The following is a 27957-nucleotide window of genomic DNA, read 5'->3' as shown; positions in this document are numbered from 1 at the left end:
AGCAACAGTAATTGAAAGATATTTACTTCATTTCCATGAAATATAAATAGAAGCTAGTTGTCAAAAGTGTAATTCAGAAGACTAGAATGAACAATTGAAGAGATATGCTTTCCTAGGTTTTAAAAAATGGATCCTAAATCTCATGTATGGCTAAATACACCTTCGCCAAGCAAAAAATTGATCCTGGGACTGTCTATACAACAGGAACACTTCCACTAGGAGGCTGCAAAGGCCCCAGCAGTTTGTCTGCAGAAAATCAAACTACAAGAAGATTTGTAAAGAAAGAAGTCAAAAACTTTGGAACAAAACCGCAACTATGTTAGTAGACTACCTGAGTTTCCAGCAAAAGCATGGTGCTCAGGAACATATTTGCTTCGGGTCAATCCAACAGAATCAGCCTGAGGCCTTGGAATAATATCAACAGGATGCGGATTTGAGAAGTCATTGGATGGCAGGCACCCCTCAGATTTACTCGAGCATAATTCTGAAATTTGAGCAAGAACTTGATCGGGTTTCTGCAGAGAAGACTCTTGCTGTATTTCAAGGAACATGAAATTAGTCAAAGTTTTTCTGAACTCAATGAATACTTCTAGATATTGCAATGCAGCAAAAGAGTTACGGCAATCGACCATATAGATACAAATTTATTCTATTTAACTGATAAACAAGCCACTCAATCCTTGACGTTTCAGTTCATCTAGATGCATAAAATATATGAATCACATAAGGCATATCAAAAAGCACTTCATTATTCTTAAAAATCCATGCTGTGCTTCTTCATGATTAAAGAAGCACTAATTGCTTCAAATAATAAGCATCAATATTTAGTTTGCTTGGTGGATATTCGTCTGTTGAACTTTGAATAGCATTCCACTGATTGTTGAGGACTTTAACTTAAAGCCAAGGATGAGATCTTGAAGATACAAATGAAATTAATGACTAGGTATCTTGTAAAAGTTAAATGGTGACCCTTTTTTCTGTTATTTTTGGTTTTTCCTACTAAATTAAAACAAGGTTGTAAGGGAAACTCAAGATTAAAAATGAAAAAGGTTCCAGCTAGATGATTTAAAAAAATCTCTCTTTAATTCATTGGCATCCTTAAGCAAATCACATTCAAACTCATTACAACCTAGATGAAAGAGGAAAGCCTAAAGTAGCATAGTTAGCAGGGGCAAACCTTCTTGGTAAGCAGATTATCTGCCTGTTCAAGAGGACAGACCCCCTGAGAAGAATCCCGTAACATCATCGTGCTCTGCTTTGACACTTGTCGATTAGCCATTTCACTGCAAAGTTCTTTGGTTGAAGTAATGAAGTACTGATGACTAAGCGCTAAGCGAAGACGACTATTTCTTTGAGAGTAATACATTTTGGTACTAAGAGGGGCAGGCGGATCTGATTTAATGGCAGGCAAAAAGAAAGTTCATGGTCAATTACAAGATTCAGAAACTATTATACTTAAGTGAAAGCAGTAAGGCTTACCTTTCGTCAGTTTACAGTTAACGTTAAGGGTTTCACTTCTGGAAACTGTTCTAATTGGAGAGTCCTTTGCTGCAAATGTACATGATAAACATTAATGCATGAGTAGCAACGAGCAATAATTCGGTAATAGGATAGCCTTTCTGAGAGGCATATATCTCTGCTCCAGAATTTTGGTTAAGCCATCCCAAGATCCTCAAACAAAACATCGAAAACTCTTATTGTGAACCAAAGCCTTTCTGCATTAGCTAAATGCCAGAGATATTGTCCAACTGAGAATTTTCAGGAAATAGAATGACAACAACAAATTTAGTATAGCCTTACATGCATACAGGTCATGTGAATTTAGAATCTTTTTCACACCAGAAGCTGTTCTTGGATCATCCGGCAAGGGAAGTCGGTTACCAGCTAGCCTACCAAAAAAGGAAAAGGAAGGCATCATCCACTAGAAAACAAAAAGGTATTCAGAAAGAATAACAAAAAATTGAATAACAATAGGTGACCTACTTTATAAGGAGCCCGGAAAAAGCTAACAAAATATCACAATTCACAAGTACAACATTTTACAAAATCAATCATCCCCAGGCTGGCAGACTGTAGAGAAAGAAATGAATCACCCTAAATGCCAATATGCTCAGTCACTTAAAATCTTTCTCAAACATTTGCACTCATATACTCCATGTTTAAGCTACAGAAAAAAAGAATACAATTCTCATCTCAAAGGAAAGGAACAAGAAGAGGTAAACAGGTTTCTGGAAACCACAAATTGGGTAGAGTCAACAGTAATGAAGAGGAAGATAATTACAAGCATGCTAAGGTAAAATTTGTTTTTGAGAAAAGACAATTTTATCATGCTAAACTATAAGCAGACATCATTAGGACAAATGTACTATTATTTGAAAAGAAAAAAAAAAGGACAACGAGAATACAATTTAAAGCGTTTTGTTGAAGGTGGCACTAGAGAGGCCGATTGATCAGTATTCTGGGGACTAATTCCTGAGCCATCCATCAGATATCCCATATCTATACAAGTTGAATTCCCTAAAAGAAAAGGGAAATGATGCATCAAGCTCAAATAACGAAGCACTTGCTGCAAAGGGAGAACTGACATGTATTAACTAAATAATGACCCATTTCACATAGGCATTACATCATAAAATCATATCATTAAACAATGGGAAAAGCAAGAGAAATCAACAACATGATCCACTTACGTTTCACATGCATGGTTAAGGAAGAAGTCATTCCAATTTGCCCATCCACGAGGGATTCTGATGCTGTAGGATCATCATCAGCATCAATAATTTCGGATCTTTCCTGGTCCCCAGCTAGTGTAGGTTGGTCTAAGAGAGGTTAAGAAATATGAAAATATGAATCAACTAGGAAATACAAGTTTCCTAGTAATGAAACTGAAAAAGTAAGGCACTTCTTTAACATAAAACACAAGAAAACCAAAAACTAAAATTTAATTTAAAGAGAAAAAACATCTAAAGCTATTTTAAGTACTTTTGATATTTCTTTTTTCCCGAAAAAAGAGTACTAAGATCAGTATAGTAACCAATTGAATAAAAGGAGATTGAAACTTAAAAGTGAAGGCAACAAAAATAATTAAACACATTGGAGAAGAAAAAAGTGAAAAAAATTGGATACTAGCATAAGCTGCTAGTGACTTCTTCCTTTCCTTCCTTGGAGGTTTCCTATGGCCTGTATTACCATCAAGCTCCAAAATAATTTCTTCTGTGATTTTTAGTGACCTACAGAGTTCTGGAAAAATCGGCAGGGAGAGAAAAGAAACAATTTCAGTGAAGCACCACTAACTAGAGAAACAATGTAGACAAAATGACCATAAATCCCTAATTCATACTGCTTATAGAAAGATCATTGAGAACAATAGCAATTGACTGAAAACGGAAATTACATTAAATGCGGATAAATGTTTATCAAAATTATAGATGATAATAATAAACTAGTCTTAACTTCAATTTTAGCAACAGGACTCAAATAGTGCAAAAACATTTTAAGCGCCTTAACTGTGTTTGAATTAATCATAATGAAAAATTGGGAAAAGTTGGTTACAAAAGTAAAATGCCTCCATACCTGCATGAGCAGCATATTGACTGGCCTTGACCGGCTTCTTACAAGCATTACAACATACCTTCATGATTATATTAAACAATTACGCGACAGAAAAAAAATTTGGTGTGCACAAAAACAACTTATGTAAAAACCAACGAACTGACTGTATAAAGAATAAATTTCTACCTTGGTGAAGACACAACCTTAAAACTAAAAACAAATAAAACACACTTTGGATGCTACAAAGAAATTTTGGTAACTAAGAATGTAAAAGGCAAGCCACTTGGTGAGTATTCTCAAGCGAAAAAGTTAAACTCTAGGTGGCATTTAATTAACCATACATTTGTAAAACCCCATGTAGGACTCAAATGTTGAATTTCTTTTTTATTTAAGATTATACATCAGCAATCCAAACCATATAGAGGGAGCCTTAATAGGCAAAGGTATCATAGTTATAGATCAGAGAGAGCATTAACAGAAACAACTCTTTAGATGAAAGAGTTTTATACATGATGTCAAAGAGAACTGAGATTTCATAGCTCAGATAACCTCACCAAATTTAAAGGATCAGTCATGGGCTTCAAGCCAAAGACATGCATATCTGTGAGAAAAATCAACGTGCCATCATAAACAATGAACACAGCATGGCCCATATAATTTGGTGCAAGAGAAACATCATTAAATTGAAAAACCAATAAAACAAACATTATTCCGCACAGCATCACCTTCTTCATCAAGTAAATTTGCCTCATCTGCCTCCTGCAATTCTCTGTAAATGTATTGATCAGCTAATTTTTTATTGCCAACCTCCTCTGCCAACAGCAAGGACAATGTCAATACCATGTTGTTTAATAAATTGGACCGACATATCCAATTCATTTGAACAGTAAGACCTAAATTTGATAACTCATCCTCCGAGTGCAAGCAACAATGGTCAAGTTTAAGGTGCGGTTACATAAATTTGACAGCATGCTTCTTTTGTTTTAACTATTTTAAAAGCGAATCAAGCGCTTTACACATCTATTTTCATGCTTGAATAAGACAAAGAGAGAGAGAACAAAAACAAATAAAAAAGATCTAGTAAATGGATCAAAAGTGCAAAATATTCATGGAGAAACAGAAGTTGTGGGTTCTCTTTTTGTGGTGGAGCAGAGCTACCACTAACTTCACTATAATAATTACAGAGACCTTCTCAAAAAGAAAGAATAATTACAGAGTTTCAAAAAGAAGAGACCAATTTTATGACACAACATACCCTTAAAGCATTCAGAACATGACAGTCATGTACAATATAAAAGAATAAAAGTAAGAAACGGTGATGCAAAATTGAGATTTTTCTTTAATCATTTTTCTTATGTCACTTCATTTGCAACGTTCTATTTCACTTCCTAGAAACTAATTACTGATTGCTCACAAAATTAGACCACACCATTTCAATTTGGCCATGCAACCAAGGAGTGCAAATTATTAAAATTTGCATAACACATAGGATATCAAAACAATATGCGTTGCTTCAACTCTTCATTTTTCTTGAAATACCCATGTTGGACACATATGGACGTGGATGTGAGGATATAATCCCAAGACGCTCTAAATACAAGGAAACTTGTTAAGAAAAGGCATACACGTGCCAGTCACATACTCTATCTTTCACACCCGAATTGAAGTAACATATTGGAAGCATACACATTCCGATATTTCATGCCGTGTAATAATAGTGTACCTGCTATACTCGGCGAGATGCTTCCTGCTTCAAGAAGCCTAGCCATAACCGCCATTCTACCACTTCCCAGTGAGCATACCATTGAGACACAAAGCTAGCTCCGAATCTATACACTGCAATGAGCAATGCAGATAAAATCACCACAATGTTACTACAGCAATGTATAGCTCATAATTAATAGCATCAAAATACTAATACTAATAATAATTCCACGCGTTTAAAATTTATTGTTTTTCAATAAATGCTGGCAATTCCAGGAGTTAAAAATTTTGATAACTATCATGTTTGTAAAATTGTATATTATTAACCATTTCCTTTTCATATTAATTTTTTAAAAGAAATAAAATTTAAATAATTAAAGGAAACTCAAATGTAAAAAAAATGTGATTAAACAAAATTTAAACTAAAAACGAGGAAAAATTATATACATTGTAAATTCACATATACAAAAAAAAAATCTTATGCAGTCATGCAATCCAGAATAAAGAAAATACAAGAAATTATAGCTCGATAAAAAAATTAATTTTTTTTAAAAATAAAAAAAAAACCCTATAAAAATAGAATATGAAAATGATAAAGAATAAAGAATAAAGACTCACCTCGATCCACACCATAAATATTTTGGGGAAAAAACCCTAAAATTGCGGAGAAAATTAAAAAAAAATTGGAATTAGTTCTCAAAACAATGCGCTAATCCCGATGCAATGTGAGTGAAACTAAAAGTTCAGGAAAGAGCTGCAATGGCGGAAATGGAAACCCTAGGTGGAGAGAAGAGATGAGTTGGCGTTGTGGCGGAGCAAAATTGGGAAGGAAAAATAAAACGAAAACAAAAAAACTGACGGTTTTTCTCTTTTGCGTTAATATATGCGCAGGGGGTTGCATTATAGTGATGTGGTCCTCGCCGCATTGGATAACAGGCTACTTTAGACACTTTTAAAATTAAAAATGTTATAAATAACAATATAAATTTTGAACTGACTTCTTTGAAAAAGAAATTTGAATTGACCTCTCATCCGCCCTGTTGGGTAGGCCCAGCTCAGACCGGGCTATATGGCGTTTGAATTCAACTTGTTTATGGGCTACGTGATTAGATCGGTCCATTTGGCAATGATATTTTGTCTTTGAATCTGGTTCTGTCCGAATTTAAATTGAATAATTTGAAATATATTTTTATTTAAATTTAAGCATATAATATAAAAAAATTAATATTAGATATTTTATTTTTTAAAATAGTAGAGTGAGTTATTTGGGTGGGTCGGGCTGAGTTAGGACTCAAGCCTATTTTTTTAAATTAGACTATAGCCTAGCCCCTCTTAATTAATTAATCCTTCCATACTTACTACTTAACGGCTAACGCCATCTAGATTTTTCGAAGTGCAAAAAAGTACATTTTTGAACTTGATAAATGATGCCTGTACAAGCCCATTTTGCCCGGGGCCCATTACAAATAAAACACTTAAAAACCTACCCAATAACTAACCCAAACAACCCATTACAACAAAGCCCAACTACCCAATACCTTAGCCCGAAACCCAAAACAAGAAAAAATCCTAGCAGAAAACAAAAGAACCCAAGGCGTCGTACCTAGGGTCTTCTGACCCTCGGACTTCTACGCCACCGTCACGTCCAGTGCCGCACCTACCCTCTGCCCATCTGCTCCAGCAACCCTGCAAAATAAAAGAGAACATGCAAGCAGCAAAAATAATAGGAAAAAATAGAAACAGATCGGCTATAAAAGCCAAACACCATTTTTGTATTTGACTTCTTCTTTTACAACTGGTTAATGAAAAGCAGATCAAAAAGCTTTAAGAAAAAGGTTGACTCCAGTGCTTCTATTTTCCTGTTCTTGTGTTTCTCTTATTTTATTTTATTATTTTTTTGTATTTGTATTTGTATTTTTATTTTTACAACTCATTTGTAACAAAACGAAAAAGGAAAGGAAAAGGAGTACTTACCGGTTTCGAAAGCCCGTCACTGGAAACCTTCTTCAATGTTGGAATCGAACTGAAAAGGGTACGAAAGACCCCTCCTTTTTCAGCCTCTTGGGTCCAGAGAGTCGGGTCTTTAAAAGGATTCGGGAACAGGGTTGAAAGCCCATCTTTTTCTGGCTCCGATCACCGCTCACGGCAGAGCCACGATGAAGCTATGATGGCAACATGCAGAAGCTGGCCGCCATCTGGTCTGAAATCCAGAGGAAAAATAAAAGAAGGAAATTTTGAAAAAAGGGGGGACGGCTATTAAATGAATTTTAGGTTAAAATTTTATTATTTATAACAATGCCTATACGATGTCGTTTTGGGTCTGAGATTCAGACATCAAAACGGCGTCGTTTCACTCTCTTAACCCGCAACCCGACCCGTCCACCCTTAGGATCCGCGTGTTTCTGCGGTGAAGAGATATTTATGTGCCTAGTCCTTCCGCTTTCACGCTGTTGTGCAATGTGGTCCCTCTTATTTTCTTAAATTTAGTCGCGTAATTTTCCGCGCATTTCATTTCAGTCCGCAATGAAACGCTGCGCATTAAGGTTGGGAATATTGCTCGATCGATCCCTCGTACCTTCAGCGCGTTCTATTTTAGTCCTTATCCACTCCTTTTTAATTTATTTGCAATTTAGACCCCTTAAAGTTCTGTTTTCAGTTTAAATTAATCCCTTTTTGTTGTATTTTTGCTATTAAATTAATTAATTTCAATATGTTATCATTATTTTTATTATTATTGCTTTTAATACTGTTATTACTATTATCATGCTTATTATTATTTATACCTTTGTAATTTTAGATTTAATTATGTGCATACATATCTTGGATCTATTCACATATACATACTTCCATACTTCATATACTTTATAATTTATATATACATACATACGTTTTGTTATACATATATAATTACATATATTATTTACGCTTTATATGTATACATATATACACTTGCACATTTTATATTTCATAATTTTAAATGTATATTCTTATTTTTATTTTTACGTATATACACATTTCCTTTTATCATTTTATAACTTACCTACATATCCACATATTTATATACATTTTTAATTTTCATACATATATATGTATATTTTATATCTTATTTTATATATATATATATATATCTTTATATACATATATATATTTTATATCTTATTATATATATATACATCTTTATACACGTATTTTTCATTCACATATCTGTATATATCTATCCACATTTTTATTTTCACGAATATATATGTATACTTGTATGTATTTTTATTTCTACGATTTTTATATATATTTATATACATATTCATATATATATCTTTACTTTTTATAATCTTATTCACTTTCTTTATTTATTTCTTTGTTTACATTTTCGTTATTATTTGGAAAGAATGTTTTAGTTTTATTTATCTATATGCTTGTTATTTTGTATGTTGTTGTTTTGTCTTTTTATTTATCTTATTTTTGTTGCTATGACTCGTATTACTTTTACACTATCGTATCCAATATTGTTTTGTACGCATATTAACATCGAGTTTCATTTCTACCATTTCGAGTTAGACTAATTCGATGCATGAATCTTTTTTTTAAAAAAAAGGGGTAAAACCTTGTATTGTAATTCGATAAAGTCGTACCCTAACTTACGGGGTTTAGATTTTCTCGATAAATTCAAATACACAAATAATTTCAAACAAAGTTTTTTTAATATTCTCGGGGATTAACAAAAGATCGTGTTCTAACTCACGGAACATGATCTCTTTCCTAAACTCGAGATAATCAAATAACTTTCAATTTTTTCTTTCTTTTGGCATTTATTCACGTATCGATAATTAAAGATATTGTATCCTAACTTACAGGACATAATTCTCTTTTTCGATTAACATGAAATATGTCTATTTTCTCGAAATTTTTAGCATTTTAACAAAGGATCATGTTTTGAATCTTTTTCAAATTTTCAATCTTTTACACTAAGACACTAAGTAATCAACTAGGTACCAATTTTGGGCGTTACGGGGGTGCTAACCTTTCATCGTACGTAACCGACTCCCGAACCTGTCTTTTGATTTTTCGTGGACCAAAATTGTTGTTTTGTTAAAACCAAATTGTTTATTAAAACAACCATTTTTCGAGGTGGCCGGATCACACCTCATCAAAAAAGATTAGTGGCGACTCCTATTTTTATTTTTGTTTTCAAAATCCAAGTCGACCCCTTTTATCAAAAAAATGGTGTCAACAGCTTGGCGACTCCGCTGGGGAAACCAAAGTAAGAGAGTCAAGCCATGTGTTGATTACTTTTTATCTTTTTGTCAAAGATTAAAAACTTGACACGATCCTTGTGTTGCATTTCATTCCTCTATCTTAGTCTTTATCATTTTGTTAATAATTACTGCGTTTAAATATATATTTTTGCATATTGCATTGCATGACCATTGGTCACACCCTTTTAAGTGGGAGTGAGAAACTACGCTTTCGTGAGGTTTTCACCTCCGTATTGGATAGTGAATCGCTTCCAGGATACATCCGTACCTATGTCTTCGTGAGATCTTCATCTCCGCATGGCCATGGGGAAATGTATTCCCCTGAACTGAACTCGTCTATATGAGCCTATAATGGGTGAGGATCGAGGAATCTGTTGGTTCGGGTACCTTTACTTTAGAACTAAACCACATGTAGCGAGCCATAGGAGCCCACTTAGATAGAGCTACACCAAACCTTAGTACTTACCTGAGTAGGCGATTTATTTATTATTGTTTACTTTAAATCCTACTCTGTGTCTAATACTGATTTACTTTGTTTGTGATTGCATGACATTTTCATTCTAAAAGAGGTGTTGATTCACGTTCAGTATCTAGATAGAAAGCTTATCATGGAAAAGAGGTTTCTTGATAAAGTAGAAGATAATGCAGTTGTCCGAATATAGGCCAAGACGACACAATGAGAGAAAGGTAATAGTCTTACCGAGGGGCACGCATCAGAATTGTGGGATTTCACCCGTATCAGCGTAATCCAAAATGATCTTCGAGAAATAAAAGAAATATGAGATCAATGGGATAATGAGACCAAGCAGCTGTTCTATTGTAACTACGGTGACTTGCCTTATCTACTCAGTGTCAAAGTGGACAAGTATTTATTCCGAGCCCTTGCTCAGTTTTGGAATCCTGTCTACAGTTGTTTCACTTTTGGAAAAGTAGACTTGGTGCCTATCGTGGAAGAGTATACGACCTTGCTTCGTTGCACGAAGATTTAAGTTGACAAAGCTTATTCTAGAGCTGCTAGTGTCCCAACGTTGTTAAAAAAATTGATGAACATCATAGGGATGAGTGAACAGTGGGTTGTTGCCCGAATCCAACAGAAAGGTGACAGTAAGTGCATTCCTTGGAAGGGCTTGCGAAATTTAGTACTGGTACACCCTGATGTAAAGAAAAGAGTCGATGTCTTCGCTCTAGGTATCTATGGATTAGTAATCTTCCCCAAAGCTTTAGGGCACATAGATGAAGCCGTCTTTGATTTATTTGATCGGCTCGGTAAAGGGGTTACACCTGTTCCGGTAATACTGGCTGAAACTTTTAGATATTTGAATGCATGCAGGAGAGCAGGAGAGGGAAGGTTCATTGGATGTGAACAACTCTTATTAGCCTGGTTTCATAGCCACTTCTAGAGAGTAGAAAAAGTTTCTTATCGAGTATTCTCTGATAGCTACTCCCCTCTAGAGGAATTGGTGGCAACGCCAAGGTGAGATGACGTTTCAGAAGAAAAATGGATGGCAATACTTCAGAATCTTTGAGATGAAGATGTCGAATGGAGAGCTCATTGGTTGATTCCCGATGAGATTTTATACCGATGCAGAGATTTTGACTGGGTTCTTTTGCTCGGGATATGGGGAGCTATCGGATATGCTTCTCTACTCGTATCAAGACAGTTTAGATCACGACAATTCATACCAGCAACGCAGGGGTTGGCCCAATGTGAATTTTCTTATAACGGGGACAATTACAAGAAAAAGGTTCGAGAAATGTCTTATGCTTGGAACCAAACTCGTCGAATGAAGATCTTGGCTGTGAGTCCGTCAATGACCCCCGAATATAGTCAGTGGCGTGATAAAAGGGTCAATGACAATATCCCGATGTCGAATCCAGAAACTGCTCGATCTTTAGAGGAGCACCTACAAGTATTGCCCTCTGAGATAGAAATCATCAAACAAGATTTTGAAAAGAGGAGTTTGGAGTTAGGAAATAAAATAGAGCAACTAGAAGAAGAAAAAATGCAATTAGGACTAGATGTTGACGTTCAAAAATTAGAGGCCGACAAACTGAGAAAAGGGAAGAACAAGGTAGAGGAAGATCTAAACAGCCTGAAGACGGATTACAAGAAGTTGCGTAGGTCAATGAGAATTGCCGGCTTGGGTAAAACGTCAGAATAATGGCGACAGGAAATCCAGGAGGAAAAGATAAAAGTTGATCAATGGGAAAAGAAATTCCAAAATACTCGAGCTCGAGAAGTTGCTTTGGAAAAGAGTCTACTAGTTTGCCAAAACGAGAAGGCGGGGTTGAAAGTTTGAGTAATGGAGCTAGAAAAGTCACTTCACCAGCACCGTAGTCGTAATTTTGCGGTTGAGTTAAAAGTAAGCTTAAGCAAAATCGAGGAATTGAGAGGAAAGGTAGGAGAGCTTGAGGACGCGTTGCAAAATAGCGAACTCCGAATAGAGCTTCTTGAGAGGGGTAATAAACAGTGGCAGGAGCAGTTCCATCGGTCTCAAGACCAGATTAGAGAAAGAGATTTTATTATGGGCGAGACGGTGGCTCAAGTACGCGAAGTAGCCGATCACCTACAAACTCTGGCAGTTTAGGTCGATGTATTAAGTCTAAAGTATGAGTCAGAATCGGACCGAGGCCGAGAATTAGCTTGGCTTCTTAGAAAGGTTAAGGCTTTGAGTATAAGAGCAAAGCCGTATATGTAATTTATTTTATGTAAAGAAATTTCTTCTCTAGTAAAGTTTTCTAATGAAGTTGAATCAGAATCAGTGCCTCTTTTTGCATTCATATCATGCATTTACATTACATCATATGCATCAAGTTTCATAAAATGACCCTAATAATTTAAAATATGACAGTTACGCTAGAAATCGACAAAAACCCATCAATCAAATATCACAATGGTACTCGTCGTCAAACAAAAGCAATGGATCAGAAGTTAGAAAAGTTGGAACAATTGCAAAAGGAAATGCAGGATCGAATACAGGAACGACTGGATAAAATCTAACAAGACATGCTAGAATCCCAGCAAGTGTTGATGAATCAACTATCGCAATTATTGGCTGGAGCGAACGATAAAGGAAAAATCCCAGTAATTGATTCTAGAGTTGGTCATAAAGATCCCGTTTATCCTCTAGGTTTCACTCCGATAAGTACCCAGGCACAACCAGAGATGTGCCCGCAGAGAGTACCTATCACTATTAGGCCTCAATACCAAGCTGGTGCCTCAGTACCTACGAATTTTCAAGTAGGCTCGGGTTCTAATCCGGGAGATGATCTGACCAACCCTATCGTTCTTGATCTGGACAGTTTGATTGGAGCTGCCGCCAAATGCTACAACCAGCTGGGTCGTGCCCAAATTTACTCATGGAACGATTTGACACAAGCCTTCATGAGACAATATAGCCATGTAGCAGACATGACGCCCGATAGGATCATGCTACAAAATATGGAGAAGAAACAGAATGAAAGCTTCAGGCAGTATGCCCAGAGATGGAGAGAAATGGCAACTCAAGTCCAGTTGCCTCTTCTGGAAAAAGAAACCAAAATGCTTTTCATAAATATTTTAAAGGCCCCGTTCACTACCCATATGTTGGGAAGCGCCACTAAGAGCTTCTCAGATATAGTGATGACCGATGAAATGATTGAAAATATAGTAAGAAATGGTAAAATAGATGCGGGGTAAAACTTTAAGAGATCAGCCTCAATGAAGAAAGAAAGCGATATAAATAATGTGAGTACATACAACACGGGATATTCAAAGCCAATCACTATTAGTTCGCCAAAGATAGTAGCTACAAGTCATCAGGGTCCTCCAAGGCAGGAAACCAATTCGAGGCTAGAAAGACCCCAGTTTACACCTATTCCGATAACTTATGGAGAGTTGTATCAAAATCTATTTAATGCATATGTGGTAGCCCCTTTTTATCTAAAACCTATACAACCCCCATTCCCTAAGTGGTATGACACAAACGCTCAATGCGAATATCATGCAGGGATAACAGAGTATTTGATTGAGAATTGTACTGTGTTCAAGAATGTGGTTGAAAGACTCATCAAAATGGGTATTGTAAAGTTGGATGACCCCTCCGGATCAAACAAAGCAGGAAATTCGTTGCCCGATCACACCGATAAAAGGGTAAATATGATAGCCAAGGGTAGAAGTAAGAGAATTAAGGTAGACGTTATGGAGGTAAGAACCTCAATGAATTGTGTTTGGGAACAAATGGTATATAGGGGTCTAATCACACGAGATTCAGACGAAAGGCCTAAAAGGGAAGGAACATACTGTGAGTTTCATGCCAAAGAGGGTCATAATATTCAGGAATGTGCAGAGTTTAGGACCATGGTACAAAATTTGATGGACAATAAGGAGATAGAGTTTTATGAAGAATTCAAGGGATTTGAAGAAGGAGAGGTTTGCGCCTCAGAAGAGGGACCCGTTGAAAGATTTCAGAAGGTTAATCACCCAGTAGTGATTATTTCACGACCAAGTCATAATCCAAAAATCGATTCCCTTTTCCTATAAGGATAACAAAAGAGTTCCTTGGAACTATGACTGTAACATGACAATTCCGAGAGAAAGAAACCTGATAAATGCTTCAGAAAAGAGCAATAATGATATATTCTACACACGAAGTGGAAAGCGTTACAATCCAGCAATTTCAAAAACAAAGCCTGTAAAAGGAAAAGCCTTGGTGGTCGAATAGAAGAAGAAAAAGGCGGTCCGACTAGAATCACCTGTCAATGAGCCAGTAACAGAGATTGAAGCTAAGGAGTTTTTAAAATTCTTAAAACATAGTGAATACAGTGTCGTAGAGCAGCGATATAAACAGTCAGCTCATATCTCGGTACTAATGTTACTTTTAAGCTCGGAGGCACATCGCAGCTCGTTAATGAAAGTGTTAAATGAAACTTACGTCGCTAATGACATCCTTGTGAACAAGTTAGACCATCTGGTTGGTAACATAAGCGCTGATAACTTTATTTTCTTTAACGACGATGAAATACCACCAGGAGGTAGGGGATTGACCAAAGCTCTGCACATCACAACCCACTGCAAGGAGTATACGTTGCCAAGGGCATTAATTGATAATTGATCAGACCTAAACGTTTTACCCTTATCCACCCTAAATAGGTTACCCGTGGATAGCTCGGATATGAAAACAAGTCAGAACGTAGTGAGGGCATTCGATGGTACTGAAAGAAGAGTAATGGGAAGGATTAAAATACCCCTCTTAATTGGCCCAAGCACATACGAGGTAGATTTCCTGGTAATGGACATCAAGCCTTTTTACAATTATTTGCTAGGAAGGCATTGGATTCATTCGACAGGAGCAGTACCTTCATCATTTCACCAAAAATTGAAGTTGGTAATAGAGGGTCGACTAGTGACAATCAATACAGAGGAGGACATCATTGCGGCTGTAACTAGTGACGCACCTTATATAGAGACAGAAGAAGAAGCGATTGAATGTTCATTCTGATCTTTGAAATTTGTAAACGCAACCTTCATTGTTGAAGGGAATAAGATCCCCACACCCGAAATATCCAAAACAAGAAGGATGGGCTTACAAATGATGGCTGGAAAAGGGGCTCTACCTGGAAAAGAACTTGGGAAATACCTTTAGGAGAGGGTGGAGATACCCAGATTAATGGACAAACGAGACCGCTTTGGCTTAGGATATAAGCTAGATGCAAAGTAAAAGAGGAAAGAGTTAGAGAAAAAACGGGAATTGAGAAAAACGTGTTTTGATGGATAAGAGATTAAATGGGAGCCCATGGTATTCCCTCACATATCCAGAAATTTTGTATCAAGGGAACCATTTATTCTGAGCGGAGGACGTCGAATGAGGAAATGACAGAAGAAATGTTGGGGAATCTAAGCATCAATGCTATATACGAGGAAGAGCTGGGAGAAAGAAATTCATTAGGCATCCGCCCTTATGAACTGAGAAGCGTTCTAAATAATTGGACTGCAGAGGAGATCCCTGTAACTTTTAAAGTCGATTCAGAGTAATATTTAGAACACACTTGTTGTTCTAAGCTTGGGAGCAACAAGAATCTTTTGTAAAAGGCATATGTCTAAAATCTTATTTCAGTGAAATATATCATTCAGTCTCATTTTGAGCAAATATTCTTTTATTCTTTCCATTCCATTCATAAACATACCGTACATATGATTATTCTTAGATTATTTTTCTTTGAATGTCTTTTTCACCTCAATAACAGGTCCCCAGATATTACTGATATGAGCGACACTGCTACTAACCCAGTGTCCCATTTTGAACAAGCATGGTTATAGAAGATTCTTAGGATTTTGAAGATGATCAAGGTTGTAACTTATCTCCTGATTTATTAAGAATGGTAGAACAAGAAGAAAAATAGATCATTCCTTTTAAAGAGTTGGTGGAAATTGTGAGTTTAGGGGAGGGAAAAGAAGTGAAAATTGGAGCTTGCATTGACGCAGAGATGAAGCGAGATCTCATTGAGTTGCTCCAAGAATTCAAAGATGTCTTTGCATGGTCCTATCAAGACATGCCCAGGTTAAACACTGATATAGTGATGCACCGACTCCCCATAAAAAAAGAATGTAAACCAGTTCAGCAAAAACTCCGAAGGATGAGACCTGATGTCTTGTTGAAAATAAAAGAAGAAGTTAAGAAGCAGTTCGATACTGGTTTCTTACAAGTGGTCAAGTATTCAGAATGGGTAGCCAACATAGTCCCTGTTTCTAAGAAAGATGGTAAAGTGCGAATGTGTGTGGACTACAGAGATCTGAATAAATCCAGTCCTAAAGATAATTTTCCGTTGCCCCATATTGATACCTTAGTGGACAGTACGGCCGGTTGCTCACTTTTCTCTTTCATGGATGGTTTCTCCAGGTACAACCAAATTAGGATGCATCCTGAAGACATGGAGAAGACCATATTCATAATGATATGATGAACATTTTGCTACAAAGTGATGCCGTTTGGACTAAAAAATGCAGGGGCAACGTATCAGAGGGCTATGGTAACCTTGTTCTATGACATGAAGCATAAAGAGATAGAAGTCTATGTCAATGACATGATTGCAAAGTCTAGAACAGAAGAGGAACATGTGCAAGTCCTTAGAAAATTGTTCATAAGGTTAAGAAAATTCCAGCTAAAGCTAAATCTAGAGAAATGCACCTTCAGGGCCAGATCAAGAAAACTGCTGGGGTTCGTGGTCAGTGAGAGAGGAATTGATATTGATCTAGACAAAGTAAAGGCAATACAAGAACTACCTCCACCGCATACTCAAAAAGAAGTTCGAGATTTTCTAGGGAGACTAAACTACATCACTCAGTTCATTTCATAATTAATTGAAAAATGTGACCTCATATTTAGTCTCCTTAAGAAACACAATCCAGGTATATGGGATAAGAAGTGTCAGAAAACTTTTGAAAAAGTCAAACATTACTTGTCCAACGCCCCATGCTAAAGCCACCTTGCCTAGACAAACCACTAATACTGTATTTGGCAGTATTTGAAAATTCCATGGGATGCGTGCTTGGCCAACATGATGAGTCAGGACGAAAAGAAAGAGCAATTTACTATCTCAGTAAGAAGTTCACTGAATGCGAGATGAGATATTCGCCAATTGAGAAGCTATGTTACGCCCTGATCTGGACAACTCGGAGACTAAGACAATACATGTTGTACCATACAACCTGATTAATCTCTAAACTAGACCCTCTGAAGTACATGATGGAGTCGACTGCTCTGAATGAAAGAATGGCTCGATGGCAAATTTTGCTATCTGAATTTGATATAGTCTATGTGAACCAGAAAGCACTAAAAGGGAGTGCAATAGCGGACTTTCTGGCCAGTAAAACACTGGAAGGTTACGAGCCACTAAACTTTGATTTCCTAAATGAGGATTTGATATATGTCGCAACTACAGAAAAAGACTTTCAAGAGGATAGTCCTTGGAAGTTGAATTTTGATGAAGCATCGAATGCTGTGGGTAATGGGATTGGGGCAGTCTTGGTATCTCCCGATGGTGATCATTACTCATTCACTAGCAAATTAAATTTTGATTGCACAAATAACATGGCGGAGTATGAAGCATGCATTATGGGAATTCGTGCGGCTATTGAATGCAAAATCAAAGTGTTAGAGGTGTATGGGGATTCTGCATTGGTAATTTATCAACTCAAAGGCGAATGAGAGACAAGAGACTCCAAGTTGATTAACTATCGAAAGCTGGTCATTGAATTAATTGAGGAGTTTGATGACATTACCTTCTGTTATCTCCCACGGAATGAAAATCAGATGGTCGACGCATTGGCTACATTAGCCTTTATGATCAAGGTGAATAAACAGAAGGATGTGAAGCCTATCTAGATGAGCATTTATGAGGCTTCAGCCCATTGTTACAACATTGATGATGAAGAAGAGAAGGATGGTCACCCCTGGTATCAGGACATACTGTGATATGTAAAGAATCGCGAGTATCCCGGCCAGGTGACTGAGAATGAAAGGAAGACATTGAGAAGGCTGGCTAATGATTATGTCTTAGATAGGGAGATCTTATATAGAAGAGGAAAAGATCAAGTGCTGCTAAGATGCGTAGACGCTGTGGAGGCCAAGTAAATATTAGAAGAAGTGCATGAAGGAGTTTGTGGAACACATGCTAATGACTTCACAATGGCCAGGAAAATCATGAGATTCGGTTATTATTGGTCCACCATAGAAGGGGATTGCATCAAATATGCCAAGAAATGCCATAAGTGCTAAATTTATGGAGACAAGATTCACATGCCCCATTCACCTCTCCATGTTATGACTTCTCCATGGCCTTTCTCTATGTGGGGCATGGATGTCATTGGGCCGATCTCGCCAAAAGCTTCAAATGGGCATCGGTTCATATTCGTCGTTATTGACTACTTTACTAAGTGGGTAGAGGCTACTTCTTACGCCAACGTTACAAAGTCAGCAGTCAGCAGATTCCTAAAAAATGAGATCATATGTCGGTATAGGATGGTAGAAAGGATTATATCCGATAATGCATTGAACCTGAACAACAACATGATAGTAACGGTCTATAATCAATTCAAGATCAAACACCACAAATCATCACCATATCGCCTAAAAATGAATGGCGCGGTAGAAGCGGCCAATAAAAACATCAAGAAGATCGTAGGGAAGATGACTGAAACTTATAAGGATTGGCATGAGAAGTTACCATTTGCCCTTTTTGCCTATCGAACGTCTATCAGAACCTCTATCGGGGCAACAACTTTTTCATTAGTGTATGGAATGGAGGCAGTTTTGCCCATTGAAGTAGAGATTCCTTCCCTCCGAGTTTTATCAGAACTGAAACTAGATGAAGCGGAGTGGATTCAATCTCGATATGATCAACTAAATTTGATCAAAGAAAAGAGGTTACGAGCTATACGTCATGGTCAAATGTACCAAAGGAGAATGATGCGAGCTTACAACAAACGAGTTCATCCTAGGGAATTCTACGAAGGAGACTTGGTACTGAAGAAAATCCTTCTCATACAAAAAGACTTTAGAGGAAAGTGGATGCCAAATTGGGAAGGACCTTATGTGGTAAAGAAAGCCTTTCTGGAGGAGCGTTGATTTTGACCGAAATGGATGGCAAGAACTTACCTAATCCTGTGAATTCAGATTCAGTTAAGAAGTACTTCACCTAAAAAAAGAAAAGAAAAGAGGAGAGGCCAAGATGAAAACCCGCAAAAGGCACCTTGAGACCAAAGGGGTTTTGAATGGAAAACCTAAGAATGGGCAGTTCAAATTTTGGATCAAAATGGGACATGAGGTGATCAAAGCAGCTCAAATTTTGATCAGATTAGGGCATGTGGTGATCTTGTGATACCTAAATCAATAGGAAATGGTAGGCGACATCTTGAGGCGTCGACAAAATATTGTAGATCTCCTAAACACATGTCAAACTCAGAATGGTCTTCAGAAAGTTTGTACAGAGAAGCTCATACTGCGATATCTGGGGCACCTATTCCCATTTTTGTATTTTGATGAAATACACCATCTTGTTTAAATTACCCTCATTTTGTAACACCCCTAACCCATATCTGTCGCCGGATTAGGATTAAGGAGTGATACTAAATATCGAAATCTTACACTTAATAGAATTAACCAAATATCAAGCTGTATATAAATATGCGTCTTGAATATGTAAATATATATATTTAAAATCCTAATTTATTTCACCTAATTATCAGAAACAATTTATTCGCCAAAAATATAAGTCAATAACAATCCACACCAAATATCAATCATGATTTACTAATTAAAAATTTTATATCATTCAAATACTTAAAACATTTTAAAATTAACATTTATCAATACATATCATATGTCGAACCAATATTAAAACTACTATTTGCATACATTTATTTCTTTATTAAATGATTAACTATGTAACATACTACAGACATAAAGAACCAACCCTGTTTTGGACAGTAATTATTCATCAAATTGGACAGCAATAATATGCTTAAAATGGACAGCATTATACATCAAATTAGACAGCTTAAATATACTCAAAATTTGACAGCATTATACATTAAAATGGACAACATCAATATACTTAAAATTGGACAGCATTATACATTAAAATGAGCAGTATCAATATACTCAAAATTGGACAGCATTATACATTAAAATGGATAGCATCAATATACTTAAAATTGGACAGCATTATACATTAAAATGGGCAGCATCAATATACTCAAAATTGGACAGCATTATACATTAAAATGGACAGCATCAATATACTTAAAATGGACAGCATTATATATCAAATTTGGCAGCTTTAAATTGCTTCAATTGGATAGCATTATAAATCAAATTATAACACAAAAATGTACCTATTTTCTCACTACCATTTTGTGCGCATATAACCATGACAACTTGAACCATATTATACACTATTAACCTCTAATTTTATACCTAATTTACATACTTAATATGCATACAATAAATCAAATCTGCACCACACAATCGATCATCACAACTTTAAAAAAAAAATATTTATTGAACTCATATCTAAGCCAAATATATACGTTATCTAAATCTAATTAATCATGCACATGATACATAAGCATATACCCCAAATTGTTCATTAAACTATATGTATCAAAGTCAAATTCAAACAAAAAGAGATGAGCCATTTTCGCATGGCTTTTAATTACACAAACACATTGATTTCAAAATCAACATTTTTAACTATACTATACATGCCATATATTTGAAAACAATTTAGCAAAATACCAAAAGGAGACACCGATAGTGTGATGAGCTTAGCTGACGATACCCGAACATGTAGCGATCACCAAAATCTATACATCAAAACAATAATCCAAGACATGGTAAGCTAATTTAGCTTAGTAAGTTACAAGCAAATAAAATCTACAATTTAACGTGACATCTAGAATAATATTTAACCAATTCATACTTCTAAATCATCTTACCTTTAGCTTACCATAGCATAATATAATTATTCACTTCATACTATGATTTAACAAAAATCAATATAATAACACAACTATAAGCATTTCTTCAAATTTAAGTACAAGGCCAAGTACATTATGCATTTTATTATCATAAAATATAAAGAATCATCTTAAATAAATATGATTCCAATTATAATCACCACCTAGGTTTAATACTTACAAAACTTAATCTTGAATACCATAAAAATAATTATTACTCACTTTATTACTCATGATTTCTCGATAAATCAAATACTCGATATTAATAATCTTTCGAAAATATTTAATAAGTACGCACACTTAGTGCTTAATAATCAAACTCGCACACTTAGTGCTTTACCCTTATACTCGCACACTTAGTGCATTTCAATTAAACTCGCACACTTGGTGCTAATCTCATTATCTTATATTTTTATAATCGCACACTTGGTGTTGGAAGTCAACAACTCAATTCGTCATATTTCAAAAATTTTATCACTACATATATATCAATTCAATTCAGCATAATTACGTAGATGTTAATATAATTTAAAACGACACAAATATGTATGCTTAATAACTTACCTCAGATATCGTCGACTAATAGATCGGCTACTCAACTACCTTTGATTTCCCCCGATCTAAATCCGATTTCTTGGTTTCTTGATCTAAACATATTCAAATAAATCTCATTTAAACATATTTTCATCCAATTTAGTCTAAGAACACAAAAATGAGAAAATTACATTTTTACCCTACTATTTAACATTTTCACAATTTAGTCATTTTTGCTCAAAACACAAAATATACAAAATTTGACTACACTCCTTAAGGGCCGAATATTCCTAGTGTCCATACAAACCCACACATTTCATTTATTTCACATTTTAGTCCTTCAAAAATTTTATTTTTACAACTTAACCCTAATTACTCAAATTCATCAAAAATTCAAAGGCAAAGCATATTAATCTTTCACATATCTTTCATATTTCATCATCAACTATCACAAAGCTCAAGCATTCATCAATGACATTTCTCAAATCATCAACAATTCACAAAATTAAGACATGGATTTTGAAGTATTCAAAACAACGATCTCAAAAATGTAAAAATTATCAAAAACCGAACAAAAACTAACCTTGAATTAAGCTTCCAAAATGACCGAATATTTCAAGCTCTCAAACCTTGTTTTTCTTTTCTATTTTCGGTGATACAAACAATGAAGAAAAAGCTTATTTCTTTTATGTTTTATGATATAATAACATAATATTATACTATTATTATTATAACTTTTATATTTAATATATAAAAACTATATATTAACTATCATTGCCGTCCACTATCCTTTAAAATGGGCTAATTGCCCTTTAAGAACCTCATATTTAAAAGCCACTATCAAATAAACACTTTAGACCTTAATAAGCAAACTTCACATGTTATCCAATTTGATACTTTTGTCAAATTAAACACATAAACAACAAAATTAATTCACGAAACTTTTACACATTTAAATTCACACATCATAAACACACAAAATAATATTAAAATATATTCTAGACTCGGATTTGTGGTCCCGAAACCACTATTCCGATTAGGATCAAAATTGGGCTGTTACACATTTTGTATTCCAGCAAAATTTTCTATCTTAATTAATTTATTCATTCTAAACTTTGTTCTCGACGAAATTTCATCTTGTCTATTGTGATAATCTTTTTCTTTCTTCTTTCTTATTTTTTCATTGAAATAACGATTAATGGACTAATTATACTTTTATTGAAGGAGTTCTGCATATTACTCTAAAAGCTTCTAAATAATACGAGGACCTGAATCAGGACTATTGTTTAGAACTAACCAAACCTAAGGTTGGAAACATTTGAAGAAGAATAGTCTAAATTGTGATTATTTCTTTGATTTTTTTTTTGAAGATACCAGTTGAACAAGAAGGTGGTAATACATCAATGATAAAACCTTGATAAACAACGAGCAATAACAACCCTAGTATTAAGAAAATGGATCATTCTCATGACTGCATTCATGCAAACATTATTCATGTACATCTAGTCAGGAGCGTTTGATGCATTTTGATCATGACATCCTAATCGTCTAGGCATAAGTAGGCCTATAAAATGGATTCTGCAGGTCATGTTCCCCAGAAATCAGATCGGCGAAGTCACTAACCTTATCCCCCTGAGGTTGCAATGGAGCGGGTTGAACATACAAGTATTGCTTCCCTGAAGTTGCAGTGGAACAGACTGAAGCCACTAATCCTATTTCCCTGAAGTTGCAGTGAAGCGGATTAAAACGAGAAATCCTATACCTTTGAAGTTGCAGAGGGCCAGATTAAATTTTATTATAGCAATTCTTATCTCCTTGAAGTTGCAGTGGGGTAGACTGAAGCTACTAATCCTATCTCCCTGAAGTTGCAGTGGAGCGGATTCAAACAATGAATCATATACCTCTGAAGTTGCAGTAGGTCGAATTAGATCTTATCATATCAAACCTTATCTCCTTGAAATCGCAGTGGAGCAGGTTGAAGATACAAGTCTTATCCCCCTGAGGTTGCAGTGGAGCAGACTAAAAACCACAAACTTCCTCCCCCTAAAGTTGCTACTAAGAAGATTAAAATTACAAGTCATATCTCTTTGAAGGGCAGTGGAATGGATCAAAGTAACAAGACATAGTGGACGGGAATAAAGCTATTTGAAGAAGATGAGCACCAGAATAAGTCAAGACTCGGCAAGACCGGGCAAAATTGGTCTTTCTTAGTCTTTTCTTTGTTCTCATTACACGACAACGAGCAAAGAGGGGCAGCTGTACAAGCCCATTTTTCCCAGGGCCCATTACAAATAAAACACTTAAAAACCTACCCAATAACCAACCCAAACAACCCATTACAACAAAGCCCAACTACCCAATACCTCAACCCAAAACCCAAAATAAGGAAAAACCCTAGCAGAAAACAAAAGAACCCTAGGCGCTGTACCTAGGGTCTTCTGACTCTCGGACTTCTACGCCACTGTCACGTCCAGCGCCGCACCTACCCTCTGCCCACCTGCTCCAGCAACCCTGCAAAATAGAGGAGAACACGCAAGCAGCAAAAATAATAGGAAAAAATAGAAACAGATCGGCTATAAAAGCCAAACACCATTTTTGTATTTGGCTTCTTCTTTTACAACTGGTTAATGAAAAGCAGATCAAAAAGCTTTAAGAAAAAGGTTGACTCCAGTGCTTCTATTTTCCTGTTCTTGTGTTTTTCTTATTTTATTTTCTTATTTTTTGTATTTGTATTTGTATTTTTATTTTTACAACTCATTTGTAACAAAACGAAAAAGGAAAGGAAAATGAGTACTTACCGGTTTCGAAATCCCGTTACCGGAAACCTTTTTCAATGTTGGAATCGGACTGAAAAGGGTACGAAAGACCCCTCATTTTTCAACCTCTTGGGTCACGAGAGTCGATCTTTAAAAGGATTCGGGAACGGGGTTGAAATCCCATCTTTTTCTGGCTCCGACCACCGCTCACGATAGAGCCACGGTAAAGCTATGACGGCAACATGCCGGAGCCAGCCGCCATCTGGTCTGAAATCCAGAGGAAAAATAAAAGAAGGAAATTTTGAAAAAAGGGGGGACGGCTGTTAAATGAATTTTAGGTTAAAATTTTATTATTTATAACAATGCCTATACGACATCGTTTTGGGTCTGAGATTCAGACATCAAAACGGCGTCGTTTCACTCTCTTAACCCGCGACCCGACCCCTTAGGATCTGCGTGTTTCTACAGTGAAGGGATATTTATGTGCCAGGTCCTTCCCCTTTCACGCTGTTGTGCAATGTGGTCCTTCTTATTTTCTTAAATTTAGTCGCTTAATTTTTCGTGCATTTCATTTCAGTCCGAACTGAAACGCTGCGCATTGAGGTTGGAAATATTGCCCGATCAGTCCCTCGTGCCTTCAGCGCGTTCTATTTCAGTCCCTATCCACTCCTTTTTAATTTATTTGCGATTTAGACCCCTTAAAGTTCTGTTTTCAGTTTAAATTAATCCATTTTTGTTGTATTTTTGCTATTAAATTAATTAATTTCAATATGTTATCATTATTTTTATTATTATTGCTTTTAATATTGTTATTACTATTATCATGCTTATTATTATTTATACCTTTGTAATTTTAGATTTAATTATTATTTGGAAAGAATGTTTTAGTTTTATTTATCTATATGCTTGTTATTTTGTATGTTGTTGTTTTGTCTTTTTATTTATCTTATTTTTGTTGCTATGGCTCGTATTACTTTTACACTATCGTATCCAATATTGTTTTGTATGCATATTAACATCGAGTTTCATTTCTACCATTTTGAGTTAGATTAATTCGATGCATGAATCATTTTTTTAAAAAAAAAAGGGTAAAACCTTGTATTGTAATTCGATAAAGTCGTACCCTAACTTACGGGATTTAGATTTTCTCGATAAATTCAAATACACAAATCATTTCAAACAAATTTTTTTTAATATTCTCGGGGATTAACAAAAGATCGTGTTCTAACTCACGGGACATGATCTCTTTCCTAAACTCAAGATAATCAAATATCTTTCAATTTTTTCTTTCTTTTGGCATTTATTCACGTATCGAGAATTAAAGATATTGTATCCTAACTTACAGGATATAATTCTCTTTCTCGATTAACGTGAAATATGCTCATTTTCTCAAAATTTTTAGCATTTTAACAAAGGATCATGTTTTGAATCTTTTTCAAATTTTCAATCTTTTACACTAAGACACTAAGTAATCAACTAGGTACCAATTTTGGGCGTTACGGGGGTGATAACCCTTCATCGTACATAACCGACTCCCGAACCTATCTTCTGATTTTTCATGGACCAAAATTGTTGTTTTGGTAAAACCAAATTGTTTATTAAAATAACCATTTTTCGAGGTGGCCCGATCACACCTCATCAAAAAAGATTGGTGGCGACTCCTATTTTCATTTTTGTTTTCAAAATCCAAGTCGACCCCTTTTATCAAAAAAATGGTGTCAATAATGCCAACTTGAGAAACTTGGTAAATACATTAACAACTTGATCTTCACTTTTACAATACTTTAGCTCAATTATTCTTTCATGATTAGGGTTTCGCAAAAAGGTAATATTTTATATCAATATGCTTGTTTCTTCTATGTAGCACAAGATTTTTTCCTTTTTTTGGCAATTGGATGATTGAGTTGTTCTCACAAAAAAAATTGTAGTGTCTCTTTCTTGCTTGAATTCCAAGTCTTCAAGAATTTTCCTAAACCAAATAGCTTGACAAGAACAAGCTTGTGGAGCTTCAGTATGACCACACCAAACTAGTGGAGCTTGTTTTAGTCCATATAAAACATTTTTCAATCTATAAATTTTATGCTCTTTTTTTATCTTAATATAATTATAGGGTTGTTCAATAAATACCTCTTCTATGCAAGAATGTCAATTTGTTATTTAATTGAAAGTTAGGCCAATAATTATGTATTGCTGATGCAATCATCAATATGATGATGTCATGTACTTTAACTAGGGCAAAAACTTATATATGGTCCACACCATACTTTTACTTGTACCCATTAGCTACTTACCACGCCTTGCACTTGTTAACTTGGCCATTTTCCTTCACATTTGTCTTGTAGAGACACCAATGGTTTTATGCCCTTTAGGAAGATCAACTAACTCCCAAGTATAATTCCTTTCAGTGGCTTCAAGTTCAATATCCATTGCCTCTTGCTGTTTTGCTTCCTTAAAAGCACTTTCAAAATTTGTTGGGTCACAAACTACAAGCAATGCAAAATGAGTAAATGCATTATCATTTTCTCCAATTTCAGTAACCTCATAATCTTGCATCCATATATGCCTTCTTCGAACATGGTGAAGTACTTTAGTTGCTACACTATTTTTTCCTTCTTGTGTTGGCAAAATTTCAGTGGTTGGTGGAGAAGTACTCTCGGGCATTCGAGGTAATTTCTTCAACTTCATTAGCACAAAGGACTTGAGTAGGCTCCTATTTATCCCAATCCCAAAAGTTCTCTTTATCAACACACAACATCTTGACTTATCACAAGTTTCTTTGTCACAGGATTGAACAATCTATATGTCTTTGATGTTTCATTAATACTAAGAAAGACACACTTCTCATTTCTATCATCAATATTCTTCTTTTTCTCCTTTGGGTGGCGATAATCTAGGGTCCAAACTTAAGGTCAAGCCTTTAACCAATTTGAACCATCAATAGCCTTTTAATGCATTGATAATGTTTGGACTTATTTCTCTAGAAAGATGAAGCCCTAAATAACAAATAGAAGGAACTTACCCTTCCGAAAGACCAACAAAAGATAAAACATTAAGCCTACACTGCATAGGTGGGTACTATCCCTTACCATTGACAACCACCATATACGTTTTGTGGTTGGAATATCAAAGAAACAAAAAAAAATACACGACAAAGAGACAAAAAAATACTAAAGGGATTAACATTCAAACCTTTACAAGAGAAGCTATGGCTAAGGGTGTTTAAATTTTGGTTAAAATCAAATTAATCGACCGAACTGGTCTAATTTAGTTAATTGGTCACTTAACGGATCTAATTCGGTCGGAGGTCAATTAATGATTTTTTAGAAGTTTGATTATCGTTTAATTCGGTTCGAAATCGGGTAATTAACTGAATTAACCGAACTTAATAATTAATAATACGAATTATATGTAGTTTTAATTCGGATAATTCAGTCAAATGAACATTATTAATTTTATTTTGATATGTTTTATACTTGTTTTAAATAAAAAATAAAAACATATAAATTTCGGTTAATTTGGTTTTAGTTCGGTTAACTTTTTTTGAAAAAAATTTGATTCAGTTAACGGTTAAATGATTAAAAAAATTGATTAATTCGATTAATACTAGTTTGGTTTGGGTTAACCGTTTGAAAAGCCCTAACCATGGCAACTCTTTAAAATG

General features: G+C 35.3%; 1 protein-coding gene and 1 long non-coding RNA gene across 6 annotated transcripts; both read right to left on the bottom strand.

Moving 5' to 3' along the window:
- Positions 1 to 8: 8 nt before the first annotated feature.
- Positions 9 to 6119, bottom strand: LOC107891870 (uncharacterized). 5 transcript variants are annotated; one of them, XM_016816797.2, is made up of 13 exons: positions 5875 to 6119; positions 5276 to 5388; positions 4278 to 4364; positions 4107 to 4153; positions 3574 to 3631; positions 3127 to 3240; positions 2691 to 2819; positions 2406 to 2517; positions 1801 to 1889; positions 1480 to 1548; positions 1178 to 1392; positions 332 to 533; positions 9 to 246 (listed from the first exon to the last, which is right to left on the bottom strand). In XM_016816797.2, the coding sequence occupies exons 2-13, from the start codon at positions 5355 to 5357 to the stop codon at positions 194 to 196; spliced, it is 1257 nt and encodes a 418-aa protein (XP_016672286.1). In that variant the 5' UTR covers positions 5358 to 5388; positions 5875 to 6119; the 3' UTR covers positions 9 to 193. The 5 variants fall into 5 exon arrangements, with proteins under 5 accessions (XP_016672286.1, XP_016672287.1, XP_040956240.1 ...); XM_016816798.2 differs by having other exon boundaries at positions 9 to 261; positions 5875 to 6118; XM_041100306.1 differs by lacking the exon at positions 4107 to 4153 and having other exon boundaries at positions 4278 to 4321.
- Positions 6120 to 6650: 531 nt separating this feature from the next.
- On the bottom strand, positions 6651 to 7519 carry LOC107891872 (uncharacterized). Its single transcript, XR_001682331.2, has 2 exons — positions 7231 to 7519; positions 6651 to 6942 (listed from the first exon to the last, which is right to left on the bottom strand). It is a non-coding gene; the product is annotated as an uncharacterized lncRNA (long non-coding RNA).
- Positions 7520 to 27957: the final 20438 nt, after the last annotated feature.

This window comes from Gossypium hirsutum, chromosome D09, assembly GCF_007990345.1.
Source record: "Gossypium hirsutum isolate 1008001.06 chromosome D09, Gossypium_hirsutum_v2.1, whole genome shotgun sequence".
In the NCBI taxonomy this organism is placed as follows: domain Eukaryota; kingdom Viridiplantae; phylum Streptophyta; class Magnoliopsida; order Malvales; family Malvaceae; genus Gossypium; species Gossypium hirsutum.
The sequence above is the reverse complement of the archived record's forward strand: the minus strand, read 5'-3'. Positions and strand labels throughout refer to the sequence as shown.